This window comes from Chamaea fasciata, unplaced genomic scaffold, assembly GCF_029207755.1.
Source record: "Chamaea fasciata isolate MVZ Bird 193981 ecotype frontalis unplaced genomic scaffold, bChaFas1.0.hap1 SCAF_7, whole genome shotgun sequence".
NCBI lineage: Eukaryota > Metazoa > Chordata > Aves > Passeriformes > Sylviidae > Chamaea > Chamaea fasciata.
Genome location: NW_027094092.1, coordinates 3,015,498 through 3,038,920, shown reverse-complemented (window position 1 = coordinate 3,038,920; position 23,423 = coordinate 3,015,498). Strand labels below are relative to the sequence as shown.

General features: G+C 43.7%; 2 protein-coding genes and 1 pseudogene across 4 annotated transcripts in view; 2 read left to right on the top strand and 1 right to left on the bottom strand.

Moving 5' to 3' along the window:
* Window positions 1-634: 634 nt before the first annotated feature.
* Window positions 635-2,275, bottom strand: LOC136291579 (inositol 1,4,5-trisphosphate receptor-interacting protein-like 1; annotated as a pseudogene).
* Window positions 2,276-7,704: 5,429 nt separating this feature from the next.
* On the top strand, window positions 7,705-9,249 carry LOC136291578 (inositol 1,4,5-trisphosphate receptor-interacting protein-like 1). Its single transcript, XM_066186755.1, has one exon. It carries the CDS (start codon window positions 7,705-7,707, stop codon window positions 9,247-9,249), a length of 1,545 nt encoding a protein of 514 aa, XP_066042852.1.
* Window positions 9,250-15,392: 6,143 nt separating this feature from the next.
* SPON1 (spondin 1) overlaps window positions 15,393-23,423 on the top strand; it is a 255,809-nt gene continuing 247,778 nt past the window's right edge. The window contains exon 1 of one of the 3 annotated variants that reach the window (XM_066187222.1): window positions 15,393-15,463. The gene's annotated coding sequence lies outside the window, so the exon portion shown is untranslated. The remainder of the gene's footprint in view (window positions 15,464-23,423) is intronic. The other 2 variants (XM_066187223.1, XM_066187225.1) reach the window with 2 other exon arrangements.

Here is a 23,423-nt window from a genome sequence, read left to right as displayed (position 1 = left end):
GAAACAGCAGAAAATGTTGTCTTCTCAAGAAAGGCATGTTTTTCTTTAGCTAAGTGGACAATTTTGCATGGGATCAGGGCCATGCTGATGTTCTATTCAGATTTACAATCTTGCATCTATGGCTGCTTTATGTTGGCTTAAGAACTAAAATCAACCATTTTGGTCTTTTAACACATTTCAATAATGATTTTGACTTCACGGCTTGCACCCTTTTCTTCATGACTATTTGTCAGTATTCTTGTATGCATATTTACCCACAAAAACACAGTACAAGCATGAAGAAAAACAACCTTGAAAAAAATTCACTGTATGGACTATAGGTCTGGGCGAGATCAAGAAGAACTTGCACAATTCAGATACTGCAATAGACCAGTTTATTGAAACAATAGCAAGAACGATGTGGGAGTGCTGAAGGCACTAACTAGAGGGTCTCAATATCTACAGTAAATGCACTAGAGTATTTATTTACATACGAATACAACAAATTAGGGGGTGGTAATAATATATAATGTAAATGAAATATTTACAGCTTATTAATGTATACAGTAAATGCACTAACTACGGGAGGTTACTATATGCACACTCTGTGAGCAGGCTCCACAAGCACAGCTCTGGGCACCAGCAGCCCTTTCGTTCAGTGCCTGTGGATCAGCAGTTGTTGGAATACATTCAGCAGAGAAATGTACTCCTGCACGGCGTTCAGGTGGGCATCCAGATCGCTGGCCAGGTGCTGAAGCAGGTTGGGCGGTTCAGCCACCCGCAGGTCTGAGGGCAGGCTGATCTCCAGAGGAAGCCTCTCGTTGCCGATCACAAAGTGGTTGAGGCGCTTTGTCAGCAGGGAGCCGTGGAGGAACTTCAAGATATCCAGCAGCCGCTCCTGGAAATCGCCCCTGCGCCACCGTGTCAGGGGGATGGTGGTCAGGAGGTGCATCAGCACCGTCTTCAAGGTGTAGCTGGAGAAACCCACACCCAGCAGGGAGCGGCTGAGCAGCTGCAGGCACTTGCAGTGCCAGCTGTCCTAGGGGGTCTGCCTGGCAATGTGCCGGAAGAATTTGGCCTCTGCCACGGCACAAGTCTCCAGCCACGTCGTGCTCGGCACGCCCGCTTCTGTCGGCTGGCTGCCCACAAAGACATCGGAGTCTCCTCGCCGCACGCCAAAGACCACCTCAGCCGTGAAGCTTTCCTTGTCCTTGCTTAGCTGAAATTTACAGGAGCGGCTGCAGGGCTGCCACTTGAAACACCAGTGGCGGGACAGAGGCAAAAGCAGCCAGGCCAGTCTGACAAACCGACAGAACCAGTGGGCAGTTTTCTCCACATCGAGGTAGGAGCCAGTGCACAGGGTGTGCAGGAGGCTGGGCTTCTGTTTCCTTCTCAGCTCCTCCTCAGGGTGGTGGAGGAAACACAGCATGTCCTGCCCCAGCTGCTCCCTCGTGCAGGTGCACAGTAGCTCCACACGCACACGGAAGGTCCTCTGGGGCATCCCTGCGGTGTCCAGCTCCAGCTGGAATCTGTGTCCTGGAGGGGGACTCAGGGGCACAAGCACACGATAGACAGCACCTTCTGCACGGGGACTCCAGCCTTCAAAGGCGCTGCCCACTCCGATGGCATCTTGTGGCACGGGGTAGAAACTGTTGGACAAGCCTTGTCCAAAGATGTGCGTCAGTTTGCCCATCAGGTAACTAATCATCGAGCAACCTCTCTCCAGGTCCACCTCAAGCAACGGGTTGAGCTCCTCTGAAAGGCTGTCAAAGTGACTTTTAACATTCTGCTTGTCATCTTCCTCCTTTGCATCCTGTTTGTCTTCTTCATGTCCAGCACCATTGATGTCCTCTCTTTTCTCATCATTGTTTACTTCTTCCTTTGCATCCACACAGCTGCCTGCTTCACATCCAGCGTTGTTCTCTTCTTCCATATTTGACTCGTTGTATTGTATTTCTATCTCAGCAACAATGTCCTTGTTGCTGGAGCTCTCCTTCTGGCCGCTGTTGTTGGGATGGCGTCTCATTTTCTCAAGTCTGAAGCACAGCACCAGGAGAACGAGGAGGATTCCCAGAAGAGCCCAGAAGTGCCAGACGAGCAGGGCTCCCCAGGCACCATGGCTCTGCTCCAGGCTCTTCTGCTTCAGCTCCTGAATGAGCCGGGCCATCTCCTGGTCCATGTGCTCAGCCCGCTGCTGCATGCGCTCCCGTGTGGCCTCATCCAGCCCGTCCCTGGCCTGCCGCGGGCACTGGATGAGGCCTTGCAGCAGCAGGAGAAGGAACATAGTGGCCACCATGGCCTCAGCAGGTGGCAAGGGCTTCACTGGGGATGGGAGGCAGTGCTAGGGGAAGGGGGGACAGGAGCCCCGGGGATGTGAGGGCAGCAGAGGGCCCGGGCAGCTGGCAGGCTGCCGAACCGGCCTCTGGATGCCCGCTGAGAAGCGGCTCCCCGGGGACTCGCCTTTGTGCCCTCCTTCAGTGCTCAGCACGACCTCCTGTCTGCGTGCACGCTGGCCGCTGGCCCGGGCTGCACTGGGGCAGCCTTTTAGCTGCTGCTTCTGTTTCTGGCTGCCCCCATTGTGACGCTGGCGCTGCCATGTCACAGTGGCAGAGAGCGGCCCGGCCAGCCCGGCCCTGCCCTCATCTCCACCTCAGCTCTGGGTGGGCTCTCCATGGCCCCGGGGACCAAACACCTGACACACGCCAGGTGCCGGCCCGCGCCTCAACGGGCCAAAAACCACCCCCAGACAGAAGCCCCCAAACCCTTTTCAAATACGGAACTGGGGACATGGCCACAAAGGCTTTGTTTGTGAAATCTCCTGCTGTCAGATGACACAGGTTGCCTGGGTGCTGAGCTCCGTGCATGTGGGGCTGCTCTTGGCACCTAAGTGACACCCCTGGGTGGGTAGTGGCTGCTGCACCAGGGAGACCGTGGAGAGGAGCACTGCAGAGTGAGAACTGGTGTGCCTTTGCTCAGAAAGGCTTTTTATACCAGTCCCTACTCCCAGCCAGTCACAAATTCACCACTAGTGCAACTCACCGATACGGCGTCTAAAAGCTGTTCTGATTTACAAAAAGCATTTACCACTTACGTCTGATTTTGAATAATGACTTTTTTCTACTTATACTTGCAATACCTGATAACGATTTTGATTATTTTCATAGCACTGAATCAAGACTGGTTTTGCAGTGATACTAGATTAAGCGTTAAGTTTTCATATTAGCCAGCACATCTTTGGAACACTCAAGCTGAAGATGAAATAAAGGGTGCTTGAGTTAATACCAAATGTCAGCTCTCACCCAGCATCAAGTTACCGGGGAGAAAGTTCTACCTATGCGAAGCATTTTGCGAGCACTAAGTTGTTCACCACTTTTGAAACTATCTAAGTGGGGAGGAGTTTGCTTCCATTATAATAGCACTGATTTATTGAGGGGTTTCTTCCTTTCACTGTATAAGAAGTCCCATGATCATTTTCAGTGTGAGATCTGTAGGTAGAAGTGGCAGTAGTAAGTGTAGTGCCACCAATATATCAACCTATGCAGCTGTTTCTACGTGCCACAGCACAGTGGAGCAAACGTCCTTTTTATCCAGCTTAAAGTTGAACCAGGCTGCCCATCTAAATATATTTTGCTTTTTTTTTCCTCAGGCTGTCATCTTCAAAGGATGAACTGAGGCAAACAAACAGGGACAAGCACTAGTGGTAGCCTGTTACATCACAAAATACATACCTCATACACAAGACCTCGTAAAAGGAATGTCATCAGTGCAAGAGATTGTCAGCTAAATAGCATTGAAATTGCTAATTTGGCAGACATATGGTTTTAATGAGGCTGGAAGAAAAAACCTTTCCTACTGGTGTAGTTGAAAACTATGAGCTGAGAAACAATTACTTAATCTGAAACGAGATCTGTTACATAAATCCAAATAAAGCCATAGCGAAAGGGTTTCCACTTCTTTACCCTCTGCTAGTTCTTTTGCATCAGCCTTCTTAGGGAGCTCCTATAATAGCAAAATCATAATGTCAGGATAATTATCAAATTCCAAGGCCTTGGAAAATGTCTTTCTTCCTCAGACACCACTGAGTTTCATTTCAATTCTTGGGTTTGCTTCCTTCTCTCATAAACAAGAATCCATTTGCTGAATGAGACCTTTCCTTGTCTTTTCAAATTCCAAAGAATATTTGCTAATTATAGCATTCCCAGTGCAGAGAAATGTGTTTGCAGCTCTCCAGACTAGAAGTTCAGCCTGAAAGAGGAGGAAACAGGAAAAGAGAAGGGGGGCAGAGGGGCTAGAGAAAGAAAGAAAAAGATGAAAAATCATCACAGTGTAGGGCCAAGCCACCACTCCAGCAGAAGGCCCTATGAGAAATACTTCTCCACAGTGCAAATGATGCACCCTGATGATAAAAATAAAGCTCTTGGAGCCACACAAATTCCAAAGCCTTATGCTGACTGCCTTTGATCCAATAAAAATCAGCCGCATCTCTCTTAAACGAAAGTAAAATTTTTTGCAAATAATTGAACAATTTCACTTCAACAATTTATCTGCTTGGTGGATAAGGAATTGGCTGGAGGCTCACGCACAAGGAGTTGTGTTCAGCCAAGTAGAGACCAGTTAAAAGTGGTGTTCCTCAGGGCGGGATATTTGAACTGTCACTGTTTAGCATCTCTGTTGTCAATGTGGACACTGGGGTGGAGGGCACCCTCAGCAAGTTTGTGTGCTGTCTCTGGAGGGCAGAGATGCCATCCAGAGGGACACTGACAGCCTGGAGAGGCTCAGGAGAACCTCAGGGAGTTCAGCAGGGCCAAGAGCAAGGTCCTGCACCTGGGCTGGGGCAATGCCCAGCACAGACACAGGCTGGGCTGGGAATGCATTGAGAACAGCCCTGAGGAGAAGGAATTGGGGCTGTTGGTTGACAGGAAGCTCAACAGGACCCAGCAATGTGCACTCACAGCCCAGAAATCCAAATGTGCCCTGGGCTGCATCCAGAGCACCGTGGGCAGCAGGGCAGGGGAGGGGATCCTGCCCCTCTGCTCTGCTCTGCTCTGCTCTGGTGAGACCCCACCTGGAGCTCTGCATCCAGCTCTGGGGCACCCAACAAAACCAGAATGTGAACCTGTTGGAGCAGGGCCACAGTGATCAGGGAGCTGGAACACCTCCTCTATGGAGACAGGCTGAGAAAAATGGGCTTGTCTAGCCTGGAGAAGGGAAAGCTCCAGGGAGATCTCATTGTGGCCTTCCAGTATCTAAAGGGTGCCTGAAAGCAGCTTTTTACAAGGGCATGCAGTGATAGGACATGGGGGAATGACTTTAAATAAAAGAAGGTACATATAGATTAGATATTAGGAAGAAATTCTTCATGTGTATGTGAGAAGACACTGGGAGACGACCTGGAGCAACTGTGGGAAACCCATCCCTGGAAATGTTCAAGGCCAGGTTGGATGGGGCTCTGAGCAGCCTGTTTTACTGAAAGGTGTCCCTGCCCAAGGCAGAGACTTAGGAACAAGATGATCCTTAAGGCCACTTTCAACGCAGGCCATTTTATGATTCCATGAAATACAACCTGAACCATTCTGCTGGAGTGGTGGCTTGGCCCTACACTGTGATGATTTTTCATCTTTTTCTTTCTTTCTCTAGCCCCTCTGCCCCCCTTCTCTTTTCCTGTTTCCTCCTCTTTCAGGCTGAACTTCTAGTCTGGAGAGCTGCAAACACATTTCTCTGCACTGGGAATGCTATAATTAGCAAATATTCTTTGGAATTTGAAAAGACAAGGAAAGGTCTCATTCAGCAAATGGATTCTTGTTTATGAGAGAAGGAAGCAAACCCAAGAATTGAAATGAAACTCAGTGGTGTCTGAGGAAGAAAGACATTTTCCAAGGCCTTGGAATTTGATAATTATCCTGACATTATGATTTTGCTATTATAGGAGCTCCCTAAGAAGGCTGATGCAAAAGAACTAGCAGAGGGTAAAGAAGTGGAAACCCTTTCGCAATGGCTTTATTTGGATTTATGTAACAGATCTCGTTTCAGATTAAGTAATTGTTTCTCAGCTCATAGTTTTCAACTACACCAGTAGGAAAGGTTTTTTCTTCCAGCCTCATTAAAACCATATGTCTGCCAAATTAGCAATTTCAATGCTATTTAGCTGACAATCTCTTGCACTGATGACATTCCTTTTACGAGGTCTTGTGTATGAGGTATGTATTTTGTGATGTAACAGGCTACCACTAGTGCTTGTCCCTGTTTGTTTGCCTCAGTTCATCCTTTGAAGATGACAGCCTGAGGAAAAAAAAAGCAAAATATATTTAGATGGGCAGCCTGGTTCAACTTTAAGCTGGATAAAAAGGACGTTTGCTCCACTGTGCTGTGGCACGTAGAAACAGCTGCATAGGTTGATATATTGGTGGCACTACACTTACTACTGCCACTTCTACCTACAGATCTCACACTGAAAATGATCATGGGACTTCTTATACAGTGAAAGGAAGAAACCCCTCAATAAATCAGTGCTATTATAATGGAAGCAAACTCCTCCCCACTTAGATAGTTTCAAAAGTGGTGAACAACTTAGTGCTCGCAAAATGCTTCGCATAGGTAGAACTTTCTCCCCGGTAACTTGATGCTGGGTGAGAGCTGACATTTGGTATTAACTCAAGCACCCTTTATTTCATCTTCAGCTTGAGTGTTCCAAAGATGTGCTGGCTAATATGAAAACTTAACGCTTAATCTAGTATCACTGCAAAACCAGTCTTGATTCAGTGCTATGAAAATAATCAAAATCGTTATCAGGTATTGCAAGTATAAGTAGAAAAAAGTCATTATTCAAAATCAGACGTAAGTGGTAAATGCTTTTTGTAAATCAGAACAGCTTTTAGACGCCGTATCGGTGAGTTGCACTAGTGGTGAATTTGTGACTGGCTGGGAGTAGGGACTGGTATAAAAAGCCTTTCTGAGCAAAGGCACACCAGTTCTCACTCTGCAGTGCTCCTCTCCACGGTCTCCCTGGTGCAGCAGCCACTACCCACCCAGGGGTGTCACTTAGGTGCCAAGAGCAGCCCCACATGCACGGAGCTCAGCACCCAGGCAACCTGTGTCATCTGACAGCAGGAGATTTCACAAACAAAGCCTTTGTGGCCATGTCCCCAGTTCCATATTTGAAAAGGGTTTGGGGGCTTCTGTCTGGGGGTGGTTTTTGGCCCGTTGAGGCGCGGGCCGGCACCTGGCGTGTGTCAGGTGTTTGGTCCCCGGGGCCATGGAGAGCCCACCCAGAGCTGAGGTGGAGATGAGGGCAGGGCCGGGCTGGCCGAGCCGCTCTCTGCCGCTGTGACATGGCAGCGCCAGCGTCACAATGGGGGCAGCCAGAAACAGAAGCAGCAGCTAAAAGGCTGCCCCAGTGCAGCCCGGGCCAGCGGCCAGCGTGCACGCAGACAGGAGGTCGTGCTGAGCACTGAAGGAGGGCACAAAGGCGAGTCCCCGGGGAGCCGCTTCTCAGCGGGCATCCAGAGGCCGGTTCGGCAGCCTGCCAGCTGCCCGGGCCCTCTGCTGCCCTCACATCCCTGGGGCTCCTGTCCCCCCTTCCCCTAGCACTGCCTCCCATCCCCAGTGAAGCCCTTGCCACCTGCTGAGGTCATGGTGGCCACTACGTTCCTTCTCCTGCTGCTGCAAGGCCTCATCCAGTGCCCGCGGCAGGCCAGGGACGGGCTGGATGAGGCCACACGGGAGCGCATGCAGCAGCGGGCTGAGCACATGGACCAGGAGATGGCCCGGCTCATTCAGGAGCTGAAGCAGAAGAGCCTGGAGCAGAGCCATGGTGCCTGGGGAGCCCTGCTCGTCTGGCACTTCTGGGCTCTTCTGGGGATCCTCCTCGTTCTCCTGGTGCTGTGCTTCAGACTTGAGAAAATGAGACGCCATGCCAACAACAGCGGCCAGAAGGAGAGCTCCAGCAACAAGGACATTGTTGCTGAGATAGAAATACAATACAACGAGTCAAATATGGAAGAAGAGAACAACGCTGGATGTGAAGCAGGCAGCTGTGTGGATGCAAAGGAAGAAGTAAACAATGATGAGAAAAGAGAGGACATCAATGGTGCTGGACATGAAGAAGACAAACAGGATGCAAAGGAGGAAGATGACAAGCAGAATGTTAAAAGTCACTTTGACAGCCTTTCAGAGGAGCTCAACCCGTTGCTTGAGGTGGACCTGGAGAGAGGTTGCTCGATGATTAGTTACCTGATGGGCAAACTGACGCACATCTTTGGACAAGGCTTGTCCAACAGTTTCTACCCCGTGCCACAAGATGCCATCGGAGTGGGCAGCGCCTTTGAAGGCTGGAGTCCCCGGGCAGAAGGTGCTGTCTATCGTGTGCTTGTGCCCCTGAGTCCCCCTCCAGGACACAGATTCCAGCTGGAGCTGGACACCGCAGGGATGCCCCAGAGGACCTTCCGTGTGCGTGTGGAGCTACTGTGCACCTGCACGAGGGAGCAGCTGGGGCAGGACATGCTGTGTTTCCTCCACCACCCTGAGGAGGAGCTGAGAAGGAAACAGGAGCCCAGCCTCCTGCACACCCTGTGCACTGGCTCCTACCTCGATGTGGAGAAAACTGCCCACTGGTTCTGTCGGTTTGTCAGACTGGCCTGGCTGCCTTTGCCTCTGTCCCGCCACTGGTATTTCAAGTGGCAGCCCTGCAGCCGCTCCTGTAAATTTCAGCTAATCAAGGACAAGGAAAGCTTCACGGCTGAGGTGGTCTTTGGCGTGCGGCGAGGAGACTCCGATGTCTTTGTGGGCAGCCAGCCGACAGAAGCGGGCGTGCCGAGCACGACGTGGCTGGAGACTTGTGCCGTGGCAGAGGCCAAATTCTTCCGGCACATTGCCAGGCAGGCCCCCCAGGACAGCTGGCACTGCAAGTGCCTGCAGCTGCTCAGCCGCTCCCTGCTGGGTGTGGGTTTCTCCAGCTACACCTTGAAGACGGTGCTGATGCACCTCCTGACCACCATCCCCCTGACACGGTGGCGCAGGGGCGATTTCCAGGAGCGGCTGCTGGATATCTTGAACTTCCTCCACGGCTCCCTGCAGACAAAATGCCTCAACCACTTTGTGATCGGCAACGAGAGGCTTCCTCTGGAGATCAGCCTGCCCTCAGACCTGCGGGTGGCTGAACCGCCCAACCTGCTTCAGCACCTGGCCAGCGACCTGGATGCCCACCTGAATGCCGTGCAGGAGTACATTTCTCTGCTGAATGTATTCCAACAACTGCTGATCCACAGGCACTGAACGAAAGGGCTGCTGGTGCCCAGAGCTGAGCTTGTGGAGCCTGCTCACAGAGTGTGCATATAGTAACCTCCCGTAGTTAGTGCATTTACTGTATACATTAATAAGCTGTAAATATTTCATTTACATTATATATTATTACCGCCCCCTAATTTGTTGTATTCGTATGTAAATAAATACTCTAGTGCATTTACTGTAGATATTGAGACCCTCTAGTTAGTGCCTTCAGCACTCCCACATCGTTCTTGCTATTGTTTCAATAAACTGGTCTATTGCAGTATCTGAATTGTGCAAGTTCTTCTTGATCTCGCCCAGACCTATAGTCCATACAGTGAATTTTTTTCAAGGTTGTTTTTCTTCATGCTTGTACTGTGTATTTGTGGGTAAATATGTGTACAAGAATACTGACAACTAGTCTTGAAGAAAAGGTCTTTCTGTTAATGGGGACTTTAATCATCTTTGCATTGGGCTGATTTTATCTACTCGTGATCAGAACAGCACTGTCTTTTAAAAATATGTGATACAAAATGTGTGTGTGGTCCATAGGGGTGAATTTTAGGTACTGTTGGGATATATATCTTAAACATATTTTTTGCTAAGCAGTCTTTATTTCATGAACCGCAGTAATATATTACACAAGTCAGTTTATAGTAGAAACCTAGGTAGAGCAGCTTTTGAGGAAATGCAGAGTAATATGACTAGGTAGAAATTCATTATGTCATTTTGGGTTTTTAGATTCAAGCTCAGTAGCTTTTATAGATTTATGGATATCACTGTAGATTTACTGGGTGGAAAGATGATATCAAGGTCCAGAAATGTGATGTTCTGTGGAGGTTTCAATAACTTAAAGGGATAAACTGTGAGTTCTGATTTGAAGTAGAGAAATAAATTAGATACATAACTTTTGCTTATCATTCTGCATTGTTTTATGAAGTGCTACTTGAACAGAAGATACTTGACCTAGGTAATGTATATTGCACATTATGTATTATGCACCCCATGTAACCACTGCTGACACATAAATATATGTATATTTTATTTTATATATATATAGTGTTTGTGCATACACTGACACACTAACTAAAACTGACTGTCCTGATAATAGTAAGGAGAGAGCCTACAATGTTATTAATGCCTTTTTCTTTGAGATGATCCTTAGTTCTGAGATATATTTGCATAGGAAGTTATTTTTTTTTATATTGAAGGCTGAAACAAAGCCGTAATGTTGCTTCTGTGTCTTGCTAAAGGGCTAAATATCTTAATTGTTTTTAATGAAATTAAGAAAGAAGGTTTACATTAGAACACTAAATCCCAAGATAGCAGAGGATATAATTTATTAGTTAATTATTTCCTATTGATTTCCTAGGATGATAAGTTCTTTTAAAAGACTGTTCCTAATCTCATTTCTGTCTATCATCCTTTGTGACTTCTGTTGACAGTTCTTTTAAAGAGTATAACAGGTTTTTTTAAAAAATCTGCTCTTTTATACTGAACTCCTCTGCTAGAAGCCTCTCACTTTCCTACTGTGGTAGTTGTTGACATTTATCAAAGCACGACAATGTTTAATTTAATATTTTGGTGCTTTAATGTCTCATTCCCAAGACAAGAGTTTGCCATTTCTCTCTCCTGTTATGGCTGATGACAGTTAACTTCAGAAACTCCTTTCGTTCTTCACCGTTGGGGCTAATTTGGGTTATGTTGTTTTAGGGCCTGAGTTCAGGGCCCCTGTTTGTGAAGTATTATGCTGTGAATAAACCCTCTGAGATAAGCAAGGCTGGGTGCACACCAAGAGATGATGTGTGACATGCAAGGGAGAGCTGCAGCATGGAAAAGGCAGGATTTGGTTGCTGAAGTCTGTAACTACTGCAAAGGGAAAAATCTATTATAAAATCTCTCTAACTTGCAGGAAAGTCTGGAAAGACCCAGAGAAGCTTTTATTTCTTCTTTCTGGCTTCATTCTCCTTTATCAGTCCTGTAGGGGATGTAAAGAAAACCTTAGGAATGAATTTACACATCAGCTGAATATTTTGGAATCAGCTGGACGCAAAAGGAGAGGATTTGAGCGACAATGGGAATGTAAAGAGATGCACTGACAAAAGCACAAGTTCAAAAATGACAGATCACTTGCATCTACCAGATGAACAGGAAAGGAGCTGGCGTTACACTCCTCAAAGCTCAAATGCCTGAAAGGGAGTGAAGAGAACCACAGTGGGTGAAGAGAAGAAATTTTGTAGTGAGGAAAGAGGAAAATTGGGGAAAAGGCTGGGACAGCTATGGAAAAAAGAGTATTGAATAGAATGATTTGGTGACATACTGACTATATTAGTGTTTTCCAAATAGAAATTCATAACATCTTATCAAGAAACAAAGAAAAACGAAAGAAAAAAGAATCGTGGGACTGCTTCTGGGAAAAACCTAATGGAAGTGTCTCTAAGTGCTTTGTCCTTCCATATTGTGTGTGTCATCCCATCCCTTATTAATTATACTGGTAATAAAGTAATTCAAGTTGTAATACCTTACCTTTCAGAAGTAATAAAGATCTTGAGAAATGGGTGGAAATTTTAGCAAATTCTAGTGAAAGAAACCAATAGATACTGAAAAACATAGGAGAGCTGCCAGTTGGTAGAGAATGTTGTTTCTCTGTGATAATGCTTCAAGGGTCCTGATGGTAATACCTTCTCATTTGGGTAATTAAAATTGGAGCCAGTAGTAAAGCAATGAAATAGGCCCAAATAGAAAGTGTTTTTTTAGCGTAAACCTGTGGGGCTATTTTGTAAGAAATAGTTGTGTCTGATTGTCTTAAAAAGGAATAAAAACCCCAAACCTATGTTTTGTAAGTATTGGTGGACATTTTAGTTAGATTTTATAATTAAAAATGCAATTTAAAAAGGTCCTACACTCTTAAAAATCTTTTACTTTGGATTGAAGGAATTAACTTTGTTACCTTGAGAGATCAAATTGTGCTTTGTGCTTCTGGAAGGGACGGATGATTTAAGATTTTTAGAGACAGCACAGTAGGGAACCACATTCTGACTCAATGAGCCACCACAAGTTAATCAGTACTTTTTATTCCGTATTGTTTTCTCTTGCCTTTGCAAGTCTCATGCTGTTCTTGAAATGCCTGGGAGTTAAAAGAACCAATTCACTGTCAGTACTTGGGAAAAAAAAGATGGTATTTCACAGGGAGAGAAGAGTATATATCCTTATTTTCAAACTTTGTGCATTTTTTTTTTTAATGGAACTGTTAGAATCCCCAGGAAAGAGAAATGCTCCTTGTGGAAATAAATGTCTTCCTGTTCCCTGCAGAGAAAATTATTGAGAAAAAATTTACTCATAAAGTAATAAAATAAATAAAAAAGAAATTGCCATGAGCAAAAAGTGCTATTAATTCTGAGTAGCTTCTGGCACAAAGCTGAAATAAACATGCTTAATACTTAAGAATGGCTTAGAACCTGAGCTATTGCTCCTGCTTTTAAAGGCTCGGAAACAGAGTAAGAACAGTTACAGCTCTGGATATGAGCTCTGGATACGAGCTCTGGATACATCCAGCTGTTTGGAGGTGCTTGGAAGTTTTGTCTCATTTTTTTCTCCTTTATTCTTGCCTCTCCACACCAATTCCCTCCCTCCCTCAGCTCAGTCTGATATAAAGAAGAGAGGCAATTCTCATAGTACCTTTACATGTACTCAGAATAAAAAACCAAGGGCTGTGGAAGCTCAGAAAACCTCATTTTTCCATTCCTTTCAGGATCTAGACACATTTTTTTCATCTGATAACAGCTGTGGAGCTCCTGAACCCCTGTGACCATCCGCCCTTAAGGGGAAGGAAAGATCTTGGATTAATAAATGCTCATGATCAAAAGGAACAACAAAAATCAGAGGGGTAACAAAAAATCAGAAAGTCTTATTGATAAATTACACCCTTGACATGGAAATTGGTGTATTAGTCTCTGGCTGCTGTGCAAGTACATGGCAGTGGGTTTTGGATTATTGGTAAAAGGAGAGAGAAAAAGGAACAGATGGATTAAAGAGGGGGAGAAAGAAGAAGCGAGAGAGACAGAAGAAAAGAGAGAGGAAAATAGAAAAAAAGGAAAAGAGAGAAAAAGAAGAAAAGAGAGAGGAAAAGAAATCATCAGGGCTGGTTCCAGTGTCAGTCGAGCTGAAGGGATGTCAGTCCTGGTTTCAGCATTGATCCAGCTGTGCTGGTCTGACTGAGATGTCCAGGGTAAATCTTGGGGGCACTGCCCAGGCTTGGCACATAATTTGTGGACAGGTTTTTCACTTGCTGGGCAAATTAGTTGTCACACACAGTCCATTCTTTCAGGCCTTTCTGGAAATGGGTCAGAAGCTTTGGGGGGCTTTGGGGTTCTTAATCCTCCTCCATGGCCACTTTTTGGCCTCATTCCTGCAGTTGTGCTCTGCTGTGTTGTGCTGTTCTCCAGGAAGCACAAGGGTGTGAATAAGTTTCCAAGGCTGATGCTTTAAAAACCAGGTGCTCTTTGGACACCTGTTAATTCCAGGAACAGAGATTCTGAGAAGCTCAAGAGCATTTCTCAGCTCTTGGTGAGGTGGTGGTGGGGATGCAGCTCCACAGTCCAACCCATGCCTAAAGTCAACTTCTCTGGGCCTCTACAAACCCATATCCCAACTCCAACCTGTAATCAAGTAAATCATTATCTGAAGAACTGAAATTTTTCATTCAAGTGTGGCGAGGAGGAGAAGAATTAATTTAAGATGTACTATTATGTTTTCTAGAAAAATATGGATATACACTGAAAATGATTTGTAATGTGTGTATTTGTATTTCAGTAGGAGCAAGTGCAGTGATAAAACAGTGGGACTGAAACTGGGGTATTATTTTCAGGAGACAGAAGCTGGACAAGCATAAAATAGCTTTCAGACAGTCCAACCAGTTTCTGTACAGTCTCTACTTGTGTGCTCTTGGTGAAATGATTGATTTTTTCCCCTCTCACCAACCCCCATCTGGCTCTCATCGTATCACATTGACTTTGGGATACACAAAACACATTGAACAAAGAGATTCATTAAGTTAGTCCCCACAGGGTAGGAGTACAAGCAGCTCAATTCCTGAAACCTGACTGAGGCAAGAGGAAATAAATCAAAACAATTATGCAGGTGTTTTATTCCAGAACATGTGCCCAGGGAACTATCTGCTGGTGGTTGAGGGTGCTGTGTTTTATACAAAGGAAATCAGGTTAAGCCTGAGTCCCAACTAAATAAAAAACCCAAGAAGAAAAATCACTACCTGAAAAGTGGAAGGCAGTGATAGCTGAGACATGTTTTTAGTGCCAGGCAACATTTTGAGCTGTTTGACATAGAATTACACAACCTGTCATTAAAGATGATGAGGTGAGGCAAGCTTTCATTAAAATTGGCACTTTAAGATACGGTATAGCTTCTTCAGTTGTTTCCTATGCCAGTTAGGAAACCTGATGCCTTTTTTGTTACAGTACCTGTAAGTCATGAAACTGTTTCAGAAGACTGTAAGCTTAAGTTCCTGAGGAATAAAAAGGGACTAGTGAAAAATATCCCAAGACCCCCATACAAAATAACAACCAGCTCTATACCCAAAAATCGTGTGAGATTTTTGGCATATTTTTATTTGATTTGGAAATTCTCCTGGTAATGCCATTAATGGACCTTTTGCAATCATTGCCAGTTCAGTTTTGGTTTCTTGGTTTGGTTGTTTTTAATAGTTGCTGTTTGTGGAAAGGGTGTTCGTGCACAGTACATGGAAGATTCAGGAGGTCCAGTGCCTCAACTCTGATTTCAATGCATGAATTTCAATTCATGGCATGAATGAACTTTTCAAGACTTTCAAAGCAGAGATTCCAAATTGGATGCAGCGTTTAAGGGTTTCTCAGTGGTGGTGTGCGCGAGTGTCTGGTTTGCGGGTTTGTTTTGTTTTGTCAGTGCAGAGGGAGTGTTTTGCCGTAAATATGCAACCTGGAAAAAATGCTGGGAGTGTAGGAGAAGGGAATACAGGCGACCTTGCACCTGATAAGTAACAGCTGTGTTAATTACCCAATTCAGCCTCACCCCTGATGAGTCACAGCTGTATCCAGAAAAGGTAAGTGTGATAAAAGGGAGTGGGTTAGCTGGGGAGCAGGATCATGAAAGAGAAGGCATCTTGAGGAAGAGGGAGTTGAGAGGATCATGAAGAAGAAGGATCCTGGGGAGAGAGGATCACTGCTGTGAGGTCAGTCTGGGGGTGCAGTTAGAGCCTGTTGCTGGAACCTGTAGTCACAGTCTAGCTGGGTAAAAGACTGTAGTCAGAGGCTGCAAACTGATACCTGCAGTCAGAGTTTAGCAGAAAATAACCAGCAGTCAGAGGCTGCAAGGGAAGCCTACAGCAGAAGTTTGCTGCAGCCGGGGTCAGTGAATGGTTGGAGTCAGGTTGACCCTGCTGCAAAGGGGAATAAACCAGGATCCTTTTCATGCTGTGATAAACAAATCTGTGTCTGGACTCATTTCTACCCTCTAACAAGAGGGCTGCTGCAACAGGGAGGTGACTGAATTGCCCACCTGCTTTGCTGCAGATATGCTCCCAGTGGTCTGAAAGATGCTTCATCACTAATTATGGGAGACCTCAGTGCCACAACCCAGGGGCAGCTTGGGGCCAGCGCTCTAGTTCACGTTTTTAATGATGCATCTGCCACTGCCTCCTCAGAGCTGATTTCATACTAATGTGGTAGGAAGGATGCTCACATTTGTGATCCCTACTGCTGGAAAGAATGAAAATAGGCAATTTTCTGAGGAGGTAGAAACCACATGTGTGTGTATATATATTTGTAAAACTATGCTAGGCTCTGGTCTTTTTGCTCCTTTGAAATTCTGCACTACTCTCACTGATGTTGCTCTTCTTTCTTCAGTTTTCCAGAGATAACAATTTGAACCTCCAAAGGCTTGTTTTTCACTTGGCGCCACACTGACTCTTGCCAGGATTTAGTTGGGAAAAGGGCTTCCCTGAAATACTGGAATTTTAATATGCTCCTGCTTCTTCTGAAATGCAGAAGGCAATTATTCATGTGTGTAGAATGTATCAAGGTATACAGGCCATGGAGGAAACTTGGGAAAATGGGTTCAATTTCTGTTTATTCAGCTGTGCGTTTTGGAGCCAGCTGCAACTGGCTCTGCCCAAGGTGGGGCAGCTCTTGGGCTGCTGCCCTCTCACAGAAGTCACTGCTGCCGAAACTTTGTCACATAAGCCCAACACTCCAAGTTCCTTTGGAAATAGTGCAGCCAGTTATATTTCTGTAGACAGAATTTGTTTCTTCCCATCAACATCAAACTGTGATGCTTTGTCATTGCAATGACAGGACAGGAAGGATTGGAGTCTGCAGAATTCAAAGACAGGTTGTTGCCAGAAGCATCCTCTTCCTTTGTACAGGACAAAATCTCAAATCGAGCATGAAAATGAAGGGAATGACAAAGTGGGTAGCAGATTTTGAGGAAGCAGATTTCCTTCTCTGTTTTTAGACTGTGGTAAAGAGCTTTCTGTTGTAAAGGAAGTAATTGTGAAATGAACAACCCCTAAAAAACCGCAAACCTTATTGCTGTGGTTGGGTGTTGCTTTTCCCTTTCATCTATTTTTTAGGATTCTGAAGGCGGGTTTTTCTTATTGTAAAATGTTTTCTGTGCTGTTGAGCTATTGGTGAGAAAGAGTGAGGTTGCATCTGCATTAGAGTTGGCAAGGCTCTTTTTTTTTTTTTTGGGTACTGTTTGGTTGAGGGTTTAGGCTTTGCAGATAGTGATGACGTATAATTACTTAGACACATTTGCCCTCTTGAGTGGGATGCTTAGTGCTTCCTTCCTGTTGCAATTCTTTGTGGGGAAGAGGTTCACATTCTGCAGAAATATAATCTATCTGTTCTCTTGAGCTTGCCAACAACTCGGTGACATGGAGTGGTTTTGCTCCAGTAGTCCTCTATTCTTTGAATAACATCTATTTCCAAGCTGCCATTCATACTAGAAGACAATGTATTGAAGCAAATTTTTCTCCCAAGGAAGCTTAGATTTTTGTTTTTAGAGTTTAAATAAATGATGCTACAGGTTTTAGGCCAGTATGTGTATGCAAGCCTTAATGTTGGGAGAATTGCAAATGCCAGAGATGATTTCGATGCCGTTTCTCCATGAGCTTTTAAATCACAGCACTGCTTAAATACAGTCCTTGAAGTTTTGCTTTGATTGAACCCAAACTGAGCTCTAAGATAAGTTGATTTGTGGTCCACTTGAGAGCAAGGTATAAAAAGACCACATTTAGACAGAGAGTTTTTAAATTCAATTATAAGAGATGAGGATTTTATTGATAGTTTGGTAGCTGCAGAACACAGAATGGCATAATATTTAGGAATGAAACCATCGTAAGTAACTGATCTGCCAAATAATTCTTTTTTATAAGCTGAAATGTAATTTCAATTCATGCTTTTGTAAGAAGCTGAAATGTCATTTCATTTAAGTATGGAGCTAGGATTGTATTGTTTTGATTTTAATTGAAGCCTGCCCTAGAAGGTTTCTTGTTGCCTGTGATTAGACCATTCCTAAACCATTTTAGAAACCGATCTGTCAGGAATCAATTTTGCACTGCACTAATCAACTGATATTAAAGGTGATTCAGTAAAACACTCTGAATAACCTTGAAGAAATTGCAGCTGAGGACTTCATAGTGAAGTATGTTCACTATCATTATCAGCTGTTGAAAAAAAGTCTGAGATTAAACAGTGTTAAGAGTGAGAACAAGAAAGATGAAGTCGCAGGTAGTCCTTTTTTTTTCTATAAATTGATGGTAGATTTGTCTACATTCCTCAGCTTGTGTATTCTAAATAACTACTATTTATGGAAAAGATCCAAAGTCAAAAAAAAAAAAAAGGAAAATTTTCAAATCACTGAGCTGAGTGAAGCAATAAAGTCTCTGTATATGGTTCCATCAGTGACATACTCAGAAATGAGCTGAAAAGTTATTTCTGCAATGGAGAATAGTAGGCTTTCCATATATTTTTTTACCCAATATGGTGTGCGTATATATGAACTTATCTATAAGATGTAATATGCAGAAACTTTATGGTATTTAACCCATCAAATAAGTATGAGGAGAAGATTGCCCAGTAAAACAACTTTAGTTGCCGAGGGGAGGTTACATCAGCAGAAATATGAGTTGTGAAGGAGTGGAAGATGGAGCATACATAGGGGCAGTTGCTTAAATCACTTCTTTAAATCCTATGACATTTTATATTAACTGAACTTTTTAAAGTATGTCTACGATCCCAAATTTTTACTTGTTTCTTTCCATTCAAGTGTATATTATCTCCGTTTCTGTAAGTTTCTTCCCCAAAAGTTCCATCTTTCACAGTTTTTCACATGTTTTTCTGTTTGCTGTCTTTGGAGTACATCCTGGTTTCATTTTCTCCTGTATTTGCTGACCTGAAACACACAGATCCTGAAAAATTGTGCTGCTAGACCACAACCCTGTACTCACTGCCTAGCTCAGGGAAACATAGTGCTTCAAGGTCTGAAGCACAACTTCCTCAAAGTGCACATCTTTATTTGCAGCTGTTTATTCACATCATAGTTGGCATATTGGGGTATGTGTGCATAGTCAGGCCAGGGGAACCATAATTGGCATTTTTATTCTAGTCTATAAAGATGCCTGCAGTTTCTCCTTGATTTCCTCTGGCCTTGCTGAAGAGATCGTGAAAGCACAAAAGACCATAAGTTTCTCACTCGGGGTGAGTCCTACTCAGCATTATCTCAGAGCAGAAGTTTGCTGTGACAGTACTACGTGTGATGTGACAAATGTCAGCGGCGCAAACAAGGCGGGTGGGACATGAAGCAGCTGGGGTGGTGGTCTGTCTGTGCTCACTGAACATCAGGATCCAGGCACCACCTCACCAGGTTATCAGTTCTGCACTTGGTCTTTCCGTATGTGTGAATTTCAGTGCTCGTTCCTGACTCAGGGCTTCTCACAGCAACAAGAGCTGAAATCCTGGGAATGCAAATGGTGAGAAGCAGCTTAGGCTGAGCCTGTTACAAACCTGGTCACTTGCTTGCCAGAGCTGTTACTCTGAGGCACTCAAATCTGAGGTATTTGCTATTCTCAACAGATTGTGGGAATCCAGGGCTTTCTGTGGCTGACACTTCCTCTAAACAACCTTGTTGCAGCACTTGGCATTGATATAAAAAGATTGATAGCTGCTATGTTTTGGGTGGCACTTTCTGAGTTCAGTCCTTTGCTGTGGGGACAGCACAGCCTGCCCTGTTACTCTTCTCAGGTATCTTCCCCCGGGAAGAGCTGCCACCATCCCTTATCCTTCTAGGTATTTCCAGCTGCAGTGGATCATGGCTGAGTGATGCTAAAGGTTCTGTTCCCCAGCTGGTCCCCTGCTTTTATCATGGATGCTTTCTGTGTGCTTTGGTCTCCCTTCTTATCCTCTTTAACTGAGACGGAGAACAAGCAGACTGGGAAAAAAGTCACTAAATTCCATTTTTATCTTGACCTTGTATTAAACTCAAAGTTTTTTATAGCTTTTGGCAGAAAGTCATGTGGAGTTTGGCCTTTTTTTTTTTTTTCCCCTACATTTTAACTGAATTCATCGGGATCCTTTCAGACCTCAAACTTGGAGAGTTAAACTATATCAGTCCTAAGTTTGAGAAGCATCAAGTCTCTGCACAGTCACTGCATTTTCTGCAGCTCCAAGTTTCAGCAGCTGGATTCAGATTTGTATATCACTAAATAAAGCATTGGCCAAATTTATGGCAAATGTGAGCCAGTTTAGTTCTGTAGGCAAGGAGCTTGTGCTGATTTATTCTAACAGAATAGCAGGACCCGGTGTTGTTTATCGGGTATCAATGGAGATAAAACACCTTATGCAAACATTGCTCAAGTTATGAGAACAGCAAAGGTTAGTTCAGACATTGTGAGCAGAGGGTCTTTTACAAAATGTTCTACAGAAAATAGGATGAGATAAGGGGGAAAATGTAAATCTAAAAATATGCAGGTGAAAAAACCCTATAAAATGAAGTCTGTTGCCTACAAAGGAACTTTTCACAGTGCAGAGCTCAATGATTAAGTAATATTTAAACTCCAACTCGAGGCCTGATGTAGAAACTAAGAATGCCTCTTGCTGAATCTCTGCCTTGCTGTTCATCAGGGATGACAACTGTGAGGTTATTAATCATCTTAATCACGTTAATCTTATTAATAAATATACGAGCCTGGACCATATAAAAAGAAATTCAAAATTGATTTCAAAAACCTAACAAAAGGAGGATAAACAGAAGGGAACAGGGTTTTAAAGAAAAAAAAAGTTTACAATGCTTTGTTGTCTGGTCCTGAAGTATAAATTGGAATTCTGTAAGCACTAGTGTAGTAGATGCATGAAAGTTTTCTTTGAAGGAAAATCTATATTGGAGACTTTAATTAATAGATGCTTCAATGCGACAAGTTGCTTATTTGTAAGCCAGAGCATGGTCTGGCTGTTAGAAGTGCAGTCTCAAGTATTTGGATCCATGTGGACTGGAGACTTTGCAAGGGGAAGTTTGTCTTCTACCTTTGCAGCAGGTGGGAGAAGATAGAACACCCACCACCGCTCTGTTTGAGTGTGGTTGTTTTCAGCTTCGGGGAAATTATACATCCTTCTAGTTTACTTTTATAAGTATCAAATGAATTTGTAGTAAGTCTGATATGATCCCAAAATATTGAAGTGGAGAGGAAATCTTCCTCCTTAAAAATGCCATAATTTAGAAAATGAAACTTATGTTTACATGCAAAAATTTGAAAATATGTTTTTGGATTATTTTTGCTGTGCATGCTCAACTCAACAATCCAGTTCAGAGGTTTGTATAATGAATATTTTATTTCAATACATTTTTTCTGAATTGATGAACAGGCACAGTGATTTGGCTTAAATTTTATGATGATAGACAAAAATGTTCGTATTTTTAGTCCTTAAACCTTTAATAGCAGTTTAGCTAGTATTTAATAATTCTTCACATTTAAAAACCTGAAAAGTAGAAAAAAAACAAAGCTCTTAGAATCCTTAAAACCAGCTCTTTATTAAAAGAGGACATGAATCCTTTCCCTTATCTGCTGAAGCTGTGGCCTTTGTCCTTTGCAGCACTCCTTGGAGTGCTGTGTTGTTTCTTTAGTGGATAGGATATGGATGAAAGTGTACAATTCCATGTGGATTTTCTTTCTGCATGCTTTCCTTCAATTCTCAGTTTAAAATCAAGCAACAAATCTAAAAGGTAGGACAAGAATTCTTGTAATTCATCAAACTTGAAGTAGAGTCTTTGCTAGTTGTTGTATTTTTATGCCAGGTTTTGATCTGTGTGGTGGTGTAGAGTGATTTAACTGGATTTGTAAATGGGCAAGAGTTAGACATACTATAGCTACAAAAACTCTGCAAGCAAATTCTCTGTTATGGGTGACTTTTACAATTCAGTCTCACAGAGGGCAGCAGTTCAGATATCACAGATTTCTGGTGACAAAGAATAAAAGCACCTTAACATCCTCTTTGCTGAGAGATGAGGGGTGTAAATCCACTGACCTACAGCGACTGGAGAATTGCAGGCAGAAGGCAGCACACTGGCACTCTGCAGTCATCTGCTTTCCTCCTTTCTAAGTTGCTTTGCATCCCTGGAAATGGACCACACGAGAATTGATGTTTCCATGCCAAATGAGGATTCTCCTAATCTTGGGAGGGGCGGATGAACTCGCGTTGAGCTGATTTACGCCGGCAATATGCTCAAAACAGATGGAGAGCATCAGTGCCTTGATATAAAGTCTCCTAATGAATACTGCCAGGCAAGGAACCCCCTGACACAAAATACTGCAGAAGCTGCAGTTGCACAAACCAGAACAGTGAGTGTTCAGTAGCATCTGTATACCGAGGCAGGTTTTTATCTCTGTTACTTTCCTTGCAGCTGTTGTACAAACTGGACAGAAGGTTCTTTTTTTTCCCCCCATGTGTTTTATTGCAGGAATGTTCTTGCAAGGGTGTCATCCTTAGTTTACCTGATTTAGAGGGGTCTAAGAAAGAGGCTTGCTTTGGAATGTTCTAGATCAAGCAGATTGGCCTGTCTGTAGTTAGGAAGTCTGAGATAAGATCAGTTCCCGAGCTGTCATATTCTGGTTTGATTTGATGTCTTAATATGGTTTCTGCAGTGCATACATATAACTTACCAAGTAATATAAATAGACACGCGTTCCATTTTGTATACAGCCAACTAATCATTTGAGACACTTGCGTTTTATGCTTGATTTTAGAAGTAAACTGCCTTATTTCCCACGATAAGACATCAGGGACATATTTGTTAATATAATTTTTAAAGTTGTTTTCTTATCAAGATGCAGGTAAAAGACCTATTTTTTTTTAAAATGCTAGATTAATAATACAACATGATTTGTTATCCTGACATCACACAGTGTTTGGTGTCCTCTAAAAAGAGAAGAGTCAATTTCATGTCTAACTATGCTTCAGCAGATGTATTGGAGTTGGAGTAACATTCTCATTCTTATGCTATTTCACCTTAAGCTATTTGTGTGCAGTCTTTGACCTTCCAAAACAATATTGCAAATGAAATTAGCATTTGTGATGTTGGTCATTAGCTGCAAATTAAGAAGAGAGTTGGGAGGGGAGGAGATTCAAGGGCAATGTTGGGGTTTTGGCAGTTTTGCTGTGCTATTCTTGCCCAGGGTTTTGCATTGGATAACTTAGTTTCTAGCTATTTTTGTTCCACTCTCATGGCTTTTATATGATTATTCACATGTAATAAGTTTAAATATTTCAAAGACCCTTGCTTTTAGAGTCTCCTGGAACCTAAAACTGAACTTGTTACAGTGATTTTACTTTTTTTTTATTTATTTATTTTAATTTAAAGAAAACAATGGCAGCATTGATCTTTTGGGGACTTTTTGTGTGTGTGTGTGTGCCCCCACCTCACATTTCTCCCTGTACTCCCCCAAGGGAGGATTAATGTAAGATGTTGAGGACATTTCTTTTTTTCTGTGGCACAATAGCCTGTTGTTCACATGTAGAAGAGATGCCTGTTAATGACAAGTGGAATATTTGTTTTCCCACCAAGGCTGACACGCAGTTTCAAAGGTCAAGCACTGTCTGATACTGCATTTTACTGGCTTAAACTTTTCTTTTCCCACAGTG